Below are 10,257 nucleotides of genomic sequence, written 5' to 3'. Positions count from 1 at the left end.
ACCAGCGTAGCATTTCCCTTTGGTGCCCGCTCTTGCTGCAGAGAAGCAGAAGGGTGTTTTTGCTATAGACTTTCAGTCCTACCTCCTGGCTAGGAATGCCCATGCCAGCTCAGACCCTGAGACAGCAGCAGATTGTGCCTGCTGTGTCTTGTGCCCCTTGAATGCAGCCTGGGAAGCATCCAAGACAGCTTTCACCATGCCTGGGAGAGACAGGAATGTTCCCTTGGTCCCAGCTATGAGACCTGGCTGCCAGAGAACAACCTAAAGCATGTTCAGTTTCTTTGCATAGATGCAGTCTTGCCTTTCTTTCCTGGCCTTGTGCACAGTCACCAAGAGAGCAGCTGTTCTGTCAGCTCCCTAGGAAAGCTTTTCAGTTATAATGTCTTTTTATTCCACAACATGTGAAATGCAGGTCCCAGGCATGGATAAAGGACTGCAGGTGATTCAACTGATGCTCCAGAACACCTCAGACCAAAGTGATCCTTTCCTCTCTGAGGAAAGTGGCTGCTTCCCTCTAAAGAGATCATTGACATTTTGTATCAGAAAAACTTACTCTGTGGTTTATGAAGTACTGAGCTCTGCGTTTTTTTGACAGATTTCCAAAATTCAGGCTCTGGAGTAGGGACAGCTGCTGCAGGGCTGGAGGAGCGACAGCCAGCCAAGACCACTTATCTGGCCCAGGACAGCATCTCCCCCTGTCCTTCACTGGCGGATGAGGACAGCCTGCTGCCTCCCCCTTGAGAGCTGTGGAAGACAAGGACCTGGCAGGGATCTGTCATGAATGGCTGCATTGCTCCGAGGAGGGTACATTTACTCCTCCCAGAAGAGACGGCAGCCACGGGCTTTGCAGCCATGCTCTTACAGGCAGGTTGGCCAAGCCATGCCTCAAACTGATGGAAATAGGTAAACCTGCTTCCAACATCCAAGAGATCAGCACAAGCCCCTTCTCCCTCAGCTTCCCAAGGAACTGGGCCAGGACACCATGCTCCTTGTCAGGGTAGCCTTCAGCCAAGGATGAACATGATTCGCCCCAGGCTAAGCCCCTCCTGCAGTCCCTGACCTGAGCAGGGACCCGCATCAGCCGCGGCAGCTCAGCCCTGGTGCAGATCCACATCGAGCATCCTCCCCCTCCACAGCCACAGCCCCTCGTGGGTCACTGAGCGAGCGGCAGGAAGGCTTCTGCACAAGCAAGCACAAGTTATCCTCATTTCCCACTCATGCTGTTTGTCTTGGCCTCTCTTCCCATACCAGCTTTCCTCCTCTTCCTCCTCCTCCTCAGGATTGTATTGCTGGGGCTGTCACTATAGTTAATGAGCTGGGACAGAGCTGGTGCTCTCAGAAAGTTGCACCCAGAGACAGCCAAGCCCAGGGCATTGCGTGTGCAGAGATACCAGGGAGGAGGACCCCAGAGGGGGAACATCTGGAAAAGAAGCCCCAGCCACCAGCCAAGGGACCCAGCAGACCAGGGGAGGAAAAGGGCCAGGGCTAAGCTTGCATTCAGCAGGTCTCAGCAAAGCCCATCGGGTGCCTGGATATCCCCTGGCTTGGATAGCCCAGCCTCTGCACCACCATGGATGCCATCCCTTGGAGGGGGGCTGGTGACCACATCGCCCCTGCCTTCAGGAACCTGAGCCATCTCACTCCCAGCCTGTGCTCAGGTTTGCTGGCTGGCACCAAAACCAGGCCAGGGACAGTGTAAATAACTTAACAATGTGGACAGTCAGGTATGACACCATGGTCTTTGGGAGGAGAGCATGGTGCCTGGCTGTTGGCCATGCAAATCCCACTCATGCATGTTCAGCCCATGCTTCAGCTGAACGGAGCAACTTTGTTCAAACATCGCATGGCCCTGGCAAAAGGGCAGTTCCCAAGGGGACATAAGGTCACTTTGAGGCAGCAAGACTGTAGTCCCAGTGCACAGACCCAGGAGACCCAAGGCTCAGGAGGAAAATGGCCAGGGACTCTCAGCTCATCAGTGATGAGGGGCAGCAGCTGGTGGGCTGCCCTCTATGCCTTATCCATGGATGTGCCCAGGAGCAGGTGTCTTCACCTGCATCCATTTCCCCAAAAACTCTTTCTCCTTGCCTGTACCCCAGCTGTTAGGCAAGCACCGAACTGGCAGGGCAATTGGCAGACCTGATCAGCCACACCATGACTCAATTTCCCTTCAACAAGGGCTCCTGTTTCTGCAGCTCTTCATCCATGCCCCATGCCCCCATGGGAGCTGAGAGCTGGGGAACTCCAGCCCAGCAGCCGCACCAGAAGGACTGAAGCAGTTTGGGCTGGATGGTGCAACGGGCCGAGGCCAGTTGTAGGAGGTTGAACAAGGCCAAGTGCCGGGTCCTGCCCTTGGGTCACAACAACCCCACGCAGCGCTACAGGCTTGGGGAAGAGTGGCTGGAAAGCTGCCCAGTGGAAAAGGACCTGGGGGTTTTGGTTGATGGCTGGCTGAATGTGAGCCAGCAGTGTGCCCAGGTGGCCAAGAAGGCCAACGGCATCCTGGCCTGTATCAGAAATGGTGTGGCCAGCAGGAGCAGGGAGGGGGTTGTTCCCCTGTAGTCGGCACTGGTGAGGCCACACCTTGAGTCCTGTGTTCAGTTTTGGGCCCCTCGCTACAGGAAAGACATGGAGGTGCTGGAGCGTGTCCAGAGAAGGGCAACCAAGCTGGTGAGGGGCCTGGAGCACAAGTCTTGTGAGGAGCGGCTGAGGGAGCTGGGGCTGTTTAGTCTGGAGAAGAGGAGGCTGAGGGGAGACCTTATCGCTCTCTACAACTGCCTGAAGGGGGTTGTAGTGAGGTGGGGGTCAGTCTCTTCTCCCAAGTAACAAGTGATAGGATGAGGGGAAACAGCCTCAAGTTGTGCCAGGGGAGGTTTAGATTGGATATTAGGAAAAATTTCTTCACCAAAAGGGTTGTCAGGCATTGGAACAGGCTGCCCAGGGAAGTGGTGGACAACTGGAGGTGTTCAAAAAGCACGTGGACAAGGCACCTCAGAACATGGTTTAGTGGGCATGGTTGATGGTTGGACCCGATGATCTTAAAGGTCTTTTCCAACCTAAATGATTCTATGATTCTATGAATACTGGCATGCTCCCTCCCACCCCATCTCTGCCATACAACTCCCCAGGGACCCAGTCTGGCAGCCAGGCTGAGCACACAGGGCAGGGTGACCACCTTGTCATGGTACTGAGAGACTCCCAGGACAGACTTGTAGCCCAGCTGCTGTAGAACGTGTCCGTCACCCCTATGAAAGCCCCTTTCCCCAGCCTTGCACCCCAGCGCAGCCCCCTTGCCACTGTGGCATCGCAGGCAGTGCTGGCTGCACACCCCACACTCCATGCTGGCCTTCAGGCTCAAACACGAGACAGGTCACACTACCCGCTGGCTTTTCTTTTTATTTAACAAAATCACAGCACAATGAGAAAGATAGAAAAGAAGCAACTTACGTAATTGTTGCATCAAACAGATCTAGCAGCAAATACCTGGAAGTAGTGTGAACACTACTGATGCATCCCTGCCCAGGCAGGAGCGCCGGGCAGAGTTTGAACACGGTGGCAGGCTAGGGGACCGAGAAGGAGGGCAATGTCCCTGAGGAGAGCAGGGGCTGAGGGCAACATCACTGCCCGCTCTGCCGCCGCCACATTACGGGCTCTATTTCTACCTGTGCAAGGAAAGGCAGGAGGGGAAATAGTGCAGGGAAGTCAGGGTGTGAGAGGGGGACTGCATCAGCCACATTCTGCCCGAGAGCCTCTAGGTTGTGCGCAGCAAGGGAGCAGCACAGTTCATGGCCAGTGAGGAACATCTCCATTCTTCCCCTCCATCCCCACACTGTCCCATTCTGGGATGCAGAAGGACTCAGGTTTGGGGCTGATAATGGAAGCCAAATGGATCAGACTAGTGCTGGAGGTCACAGCTGCTGCGCTGAAGGAAAGGCTGAGGTGCCCCAAACTCATTTCACGGAACAGTCCATCAACCAGCTTCCAGGTGGCAAAGGCGGTGGAGTCTCTGGTCCAGCAGCCCCTGGCTCAGCCTGACGCAGGTTGCTGGGTCACACTGGAGACAGAGGGAAGAAGGGAGAGGAGGCAGGCCTCTGCCCAGCCCCGTACACTGGCACAAGTCCTGAGAAGGGTTGGCTCTGTGGCTGGAGGTGGAAGCAGGTTGGCTCCATTAGCTTCAGATTCACACCTGGGAACCAGCCCCACTCCAGGTGCTGCGGCTGGTCACGGGCTTCTTTGGAGCTCCTTGCCCCGGGATTTGGCCTGGGGAAGTGAAAAACCCAGCTGCGATGAGTGTGATCCTCGGGGCAGGAGCCTTCCCAGAGTCCCTTCCCAACAGTCAGGCTGGTCACCAAGGCATGACCTGGCCTGGCCAAGCCATGGTGGTGAAGCAAGGACCCGGCAGGGCTTGCAAAGCACCCACCAAACTCATTGCAAGCCCTCCTAGTGAAGATGCACAAGTTACAAACTCCAAACTTGCAGGGCAGAAGTGGGGAGGGGTTTGCTCCCGGTGTCATTTGCTGCGGCACCCGTTGGGCTCAGCCCAGGGTGGCACTGGGTGGGCAACAGCCCCAGGGCTGCATTTATTTGGGGTGGAAGAGGGACTGCAGAGGAGCCAGATTGGTCCCAGTTGGAGGGAGGAGGGATAGAGACCAAGACAAATTATTCATGCCTCAGTAGAGCATGTCCCAGCTCTTCCCAGCAGCCCAGTCACACTGGGAAAAGCCTGTTTGGTGGTGGATAAACTAAACCCTGGGCTGCCCCCATTCCTGGCAGAGAACAGGGATGGCTCTTACCTTCCTGGCAAGGCTGGCATCCAGCTTCTCTTGGAGGCGAACCACCCATGGGACTTGGAGGGGGGCACAGAGATGCTTGCCCTTTGCGGTGATGAACCTGCCAGGCCCATGAGGAAAAAAAACAAGATGAGGTGAGCAGGACACCCCCGGGATGTTCAAGCACGTCTCAAGCTCTCACCTGCTGCCTCCCTCACTGCTCTCCTCTATCTCTACCTTGAGATGACTTTCTTCCCCGACTTTTGTCCCAGGTTTTCCCCTCCCGGCAAGTCCTACTCTGATTAAGCCTCTGATCTCCAGTGTCCCTTCCACAACCCTCCCTATTCCCTCACCCCCAGCTCCAGCTCAACATCCCTCCTCCACCCTGCTCTGCCTCTATCCCTGCCTTCCCGCAGGATCCAACCCTTGGCCATCACAAGCCTGGGGCTCTTGTCCCTCAGACATCACCACCCTGGGGCTCTTACACGGCAGCCGGGATGTTGCAGCCGTCCTGCACCAGCTGGATCCGGTAATCCTGCACTATCCTCCACGGGATGGGTATCTCACTTGTCCGCAGGCAGCAGTCGAGGACGTTGTTCCCGCCGTGCACTGGAGGAGGAACACACCATGCAGGCTGAGGATGCTCTCCCTGTGTTGGCTGTGCCTTCACTCAGCCTCCTCAGAGGGTGAAGGGACTGCGGGGCCCCCCCAGCAGAGTGGGGTGGCATGGTGCCCACCAGTGATGCCCATACACCACCCCAGAGGCACATGTGGGCACCAGATTTATTGCTCCCACGCCCCGGCGCCAGGAGCCCTTCACCTCCTTCTGACAGAAAGCAAAGGAGGTGAGAAGCGGCAGACTGGTGGAGGGCAGCCCTTCTGCATGCCTGAGTTCCTCCCACTCGCCTGGGGCCAGCACCGGCTGGCAAGCGGGGCAGGATGGGGGTCTTCACCCCACTTCAGGATGCTGTGACACTGAAGATGCCCATTCCCGAAAGGCTGGGAATGGCTTCAGCTGTATTTGCTGAAGCAGTCATAAGTTTTGCAGCTATCCCATCACCAGCCTGCCCCAGACCAATCAGTCCTGTGACAGTGGAGGGACACAGCTGTCTCCACTGCAGCATAGGGGAGCTCTGTCACCCTCCAAGAAAATGCTGCATTCACTCGTAATGCCCATCAAGGCTGGGAGTGCCCAGGGATGCCTGTAACCTTGGGCAACAAGGTGTGGAGCAACACAAGGTGTCTGAACTTCCCAGCTGCCCACAGCGGAGCAGAGGGCCTGGTGTCACCCACCCAGACAGCCGTGACCTCTGCAAACCCCATGTCCAACACCAGCAGCCCCTCAAACATGGGTTCTGCCCTAACACACGCCTTCCCTCCCACTCCCAGCCCTGCCACTTGCCCACAGGCTGCCTCACGCCAAAGGGTGCCAGGGATGCTCTCCCAGTGTGCTGGGGACAATGGGGTCAAGGCAATCCCAGCCCAATGTGCACAAGCTGGGCTAGGGCACTGGGAGGCAGGATTGCTCCATGGCCTTTCCCAAGTGCAGCTTTCCAGCCCCAGTGCCCTGCAGGATCCTGCCTGGACTTCGGGCAGGAAAGAGTCCCTCTGGAATGGGTCACAAGCAGAGGACACAGGAGGGCTGTGACAGAGCCCCAGCCATGGGTCCCTCTAAAAGTCTGCTGGAAATGCAAAAAAGAGCAAGAAACCGCATCCTCTTCCTTCTGCAAGAAAGGCAGCCCAAGAGGTTCCCTCTTACCATCTAGGATATGTCCCAGCAACAGGAGACTGAGGCAGAGAAGATGCAGGCGCTGCATTTTGCTGCTGATGCTGGCAGAGGATGGGCTGGAGGCGATGGTAGTCTGGGCAGGAGAGTTGAGCTCTGCACAGCTTCCCAGTGCTCTGCTGCTGGTGCTCCCCGCTTGCGTATTTATCCTTCCAGCCTGTGGCTTTCACTTTCTTTTGGGAGAAGGGGTGGGAAGTTGCAACAAGTCTTGCCACAGGCAGAGTTTTAATCTCTGAGTAGTTCCCAAATATCCCCGCTGCTTTTCCTGTAGCCAGCTGCTCTGTGGTCCCAGAGCCAAACACCCTCCTGCCCTCTCCACTGCCAGCACCTGAGCCACAGGGACTGCTAGTCAGGGACAGAGCAGCTCCAGGGTCCGTTCACACTGTGAAAGCACCCTGAACCCCTGGGCAAGCACATGGGGGGGGGGGGGGGCGTCACCCCATACATTTCCCAGTCCATCCTCTGAGACACTTCTGGGACATTTCCATTAGATATTGCATAGGCTCAACCCACTGATACTTGCAGGAGAACTTGCCTCAACCCCATTTTTGGGGTATACACTGGTACTGGGGTGATGCCTGACTCCTTCCTGAACCCCCCCATCTGGTCGCAGCAGCCTGGCTGGCTCCCCCTGTCCCCCCCATTGCCTGGGGAGGGGACACATCCGAAGCTGGTGGGTGGAGGAGACCCCAGCCAGCATGCTGTGCTCCAGGGCTGTGATTTCACATGCCAAAAGACAACCTGGTTTCCAGGTGTCCCAGCAAATGGAATCTTGGCCAAAGGCAGCTACAGAGCTTCCTGGCAACAGGTTTTCTCAGCACAAGAGCAGAAATCCCCCACGGAGGCTGTGTGCACGGCACAGAGTGTCAACAGCTCACTGGCTGCGTGGGCACTGCAGGGAGCGAAGTTCCATTGCAAGCCTTCACAGGAGCGCAGAGACAGGGACTGTTTCTCCTTGGGATGGCGACTTACCACCGTGCCAGTGCCACCTGCAGTGATGTCCCTTAACCAGCCTGCTTCAGCCCTGATATGTGGCATGTAGGATGCTGAGAGCAGTGGGGTTGTGCAGCCCGGGGAAGGGATGGTGAAGGGGGTCTCACTGCTACCAGCAGCTGCCCTGTAGGGGTTTGGAGAGATGCCAGAGCCAGGCTCTTCTTGGAGGGGCCGAGGGACAGGATGAGAGGCAAGAGCACCAGTTGCACCCAGGGAAATTTGCACTGATAGTAGGAAAAATATTTCCCCACAGGGGTGAACAAATCCTGGAGCAGGATCTCCACCCCTCCACCCTCTCCCATGCTCCAGCTTCACCCTGTCCTGGCACCTCAGCAGAGAGCAGTCCACAGTCCTTCCACACGGACAAATATCTACCTGGGGACAAGACAGAGGACTGGGACCCGGGGACGTCAGTAGGTCCCTCTGCTTCTCTCAGCAGTAGGAGATAGCAAGCTCTGCCCCTTCCCTGCTCCACAGCAAGAAGAAAGAAGACACTCCAACTGTGCCATCAGCCAAGGTGCTCCATCCCTGCACTGGCACTGGCACTAGCCTCGTGCATGGGGTGGTCTCCTCCATCATGAGAGCATTGAGTCCAGCCTCTCCTGTGCCCTGATAAGCCAGGGCTGTGCTGAAGGGGGTTAGGCAGGGGCAAGTGGGCAGGATGAGTGGCCCAAACAGGATGTGCCAGCTTAACATCAGTCAGCACCTGCTTTCTTCTAGCACTCACAAGCTATTGAAGAGAAATCTTGGCTGGTGGAAGGGGAATTTAGGTGGCAGAGGATCAGTGTCAGTCATCAGCCCCAGCCTCCCTGTGGGTTTGGGGATGCAGGCTGGCTCTGGGACCTGGTCTCCTCTTGGTCTCACTCCAGCACTGCCAAAAAGATGATGCAGCAGGGGGGACAATGTCTCCTGGCTGCTGATGCTGGTGGCCGGACCCCCGGGTATAGCCGCTCCTAACCTAGAGCCGGGTCCTCCCCAGGCGCTGGACTGATAGAGTGAAGCCTCCTGCAAAGAGGGAGCCCCAAAAGCAGAGCCCTGACCCACCAGTGAGTGATGCTGGGAGTGCTGCCTGACAGCAAACCCTTGCCTCCTTGCACATTCGGTGAGTTTGACAGCTAACAAAGCATGCCTGAGGAATGGCAGGGGGAGCTGGGCATCCCATCCTGTGGGACCCCCCTCCAGGCACTGCTGGGGTCCTGGTCCCCACAGCAAGTGGGGGAGTCCCCGCCACTTTCCTGGCACAAGGGTCTCCCACACGCTGCTGGGTCCTGGCTGGCCACGCACTGAAAGCAGTGTGTTCGGTGTTGGGATTACATCCTTCTGGTGATAAACCCCTTCACAGCCTCTGGCTGCAGGGGACCCCTTGCTCTCGCGCTGCTTGCAGTCCCTGCTGACACAGGGGTAGGAAAAAGAGGCTCTGCCTCCTCCCAGCAGCTGTCTGGATGCCAAGTGGGTGAAAGCACAACTGCTCCGGTCACCTCTGCTCCCCAAGAGGGGTACTGGAGGCTGAGGAAAGGGGCTTTCCGCTTGCGTTGTGAAAGGGGAATGTGACGGGTTTCCCCCTCTCCACTGGGGTCAGTGGGATTTCTAAGAAGAGAGTGGTCATCTCTGAAGTGCATCCCTGTGGCATGCAGGGAGGCTGCCCCATCCCCCTCACAGGGCTGAGCCTCGGGGACCAGAGGAGACGGCGCATACGGGTAAGAGGAGATATTTTGGGGTGCATGCTCTTCAGACACATGCAGGCAGGGAACGGGCAGGGGATCCAGTGCGATTTGGGAAGAGGGGAGAACATCGTGTGCGCTGACCCATTTAAGCCTCATCCAGAGCAATCTGGGAGTGCTGGTGCTCCAGCCCCAAGGACACCACAGGCAGCACGAAGCATCCCTGAGCACTCACCGCTGCAGAAGCCTCGATAATGTAGTTGTTAATTAAAGTGGAAACCATGCACAGGGGGGATCCTCATGGGAAATCAAACCCATCAAAATGTAAATGGGCCGTGTGAGCATGACCTCCATCTCTGGGCTCTCCTGGGGGAGCACCAGCCACACTGCCACCCTCCCAGAGACCTGCCGCCTGTGGAAGCACCCGGGGCATGTGAGCTGCTCCCCACTGGCTCATGGGCTCCAGCGTGCTCCCTGGGGTGCCTTGTGGTGGTCTGCTTTCTACCTCCCAGCTATGGAGCCGGAAAGGGCAAAGGGGGATTTTCAGCAAATTCCAGGCACAGCCAGTCCCTAGGGCAGGATCTGGCCTGGCTGCATGCACCTCATTGGGAAATACTGGGCAGGCATTGCAGATGTTTCAATTTCCCTCGCAACTCCCAGCATGAGGCAGCCTCCCTCACAACTCCCACTGCAGTCCCAGTCCTGGTGCAGCACAGGGACTGGGGCCACTACTAACCCACAGGGCTCAGGGCCCCGCTGGATCTCCTCTAGCTGAGGGAACGCAGTCAATCTGATTTAAATGGAGTTAAAGAAAAAAAAGAGCAAGCCATGTTGTTGCCCTAAGGGAGTAAAGATGGTCCTGAGAATCTGGCTGAGAGGGATGCAAAAGGTGCCAATTCCTGCTCTGTTAGAGCCCATCTGTCCCTAACACTCATTGCCTTCAGTGCCATTGGTGTTGAGGTCACTGTAGGTGATGGGCAGCAGAGCCAAGACCCTTCAGCTGGGTACCACTCAACCCCCCCAGGTGAGCACCCATCTCCCGGGGTTCCTA

General features: G+C 57.0%; 1 protein-coding gene across 1 annotated transcript; it reads right to left on the bottom strand.

Moving 5' to 3' along the window:
• Positions 1 to 3,967: 3,967 nt before the first annotated feature.
• Positions 3,968 to 6,583, bottom strand: CCL19 (chemokine (C-C motif) ligand 19). The gene is made up of 4 exons (XM_010564234.1): positions 6,526 to 6,583; positions 5,252 to 5,375; positions 4,791 to 4,887; positions 3,968 to 4,051 (listed from the first exon to the last, which is right to left on the bottom strand). Exons 1-4 carry the CDS (start codon positions 6,581 to 6,583, stop codon positions 3,968 to 3,970), a joined length of 363 nt encoding a protein of 120 aa, XP_010562536.1.
• Between the last annotated feature and the right edge of the window lie 3,674 nt (positions 6,584 to 10,257).

The sequence above is a fragment of the Haliaeetus leucocephalus genome, unplaced genomic scaffold, assembly GCF_000737465.1.
Source record: "Haliaeetus leucocephalus isolate CR32 unplaced genomic scaffold, Haliaeetus_leucocephalus-4.0 Scaffold176, whole genome shotgun sequence".
Classification (NCBI taxonomy): Eukaryota; Metazoa; Chordata; class Aves; order Accipitriformes; family Accipitridae; genus Haliaeetus; species Haliaeetus leucocephalus.
The sequence above is the reverse complement of the archived record's forward strand: the minus strand, read 5'-3'. Positions and strand labels throughout refer to the sequence as shown.

What these genes read in the sequence shown, in the direction of transcription:
- CCL19 (XM_010564234.1), bottom strand. Translation starts at nt 6,583, where the DNA reads ATGCAGCGCCTGCATCTTCTCTGCCTCAGTCTCCTGTTGCTGGGACAT. An exon ending in GCTGGGACATATCCTAGATG is followed by an intron (nt 5,376 to 6,525) that starts GTAAGAGGGAAC and finishes TTCCTCCTCCAG; the next exon opens with TGCACGGCGGGAACAACGTC. An exon ending in TGCAACATCCCGGCTGCCGT is followed by an intron (nt 4,888 to 5,251) that starts GTAAGAGCCCCA and finishes TGGGCCTGGCAG; the next exon opens with GTTCATCACCGCAAAGGGCA.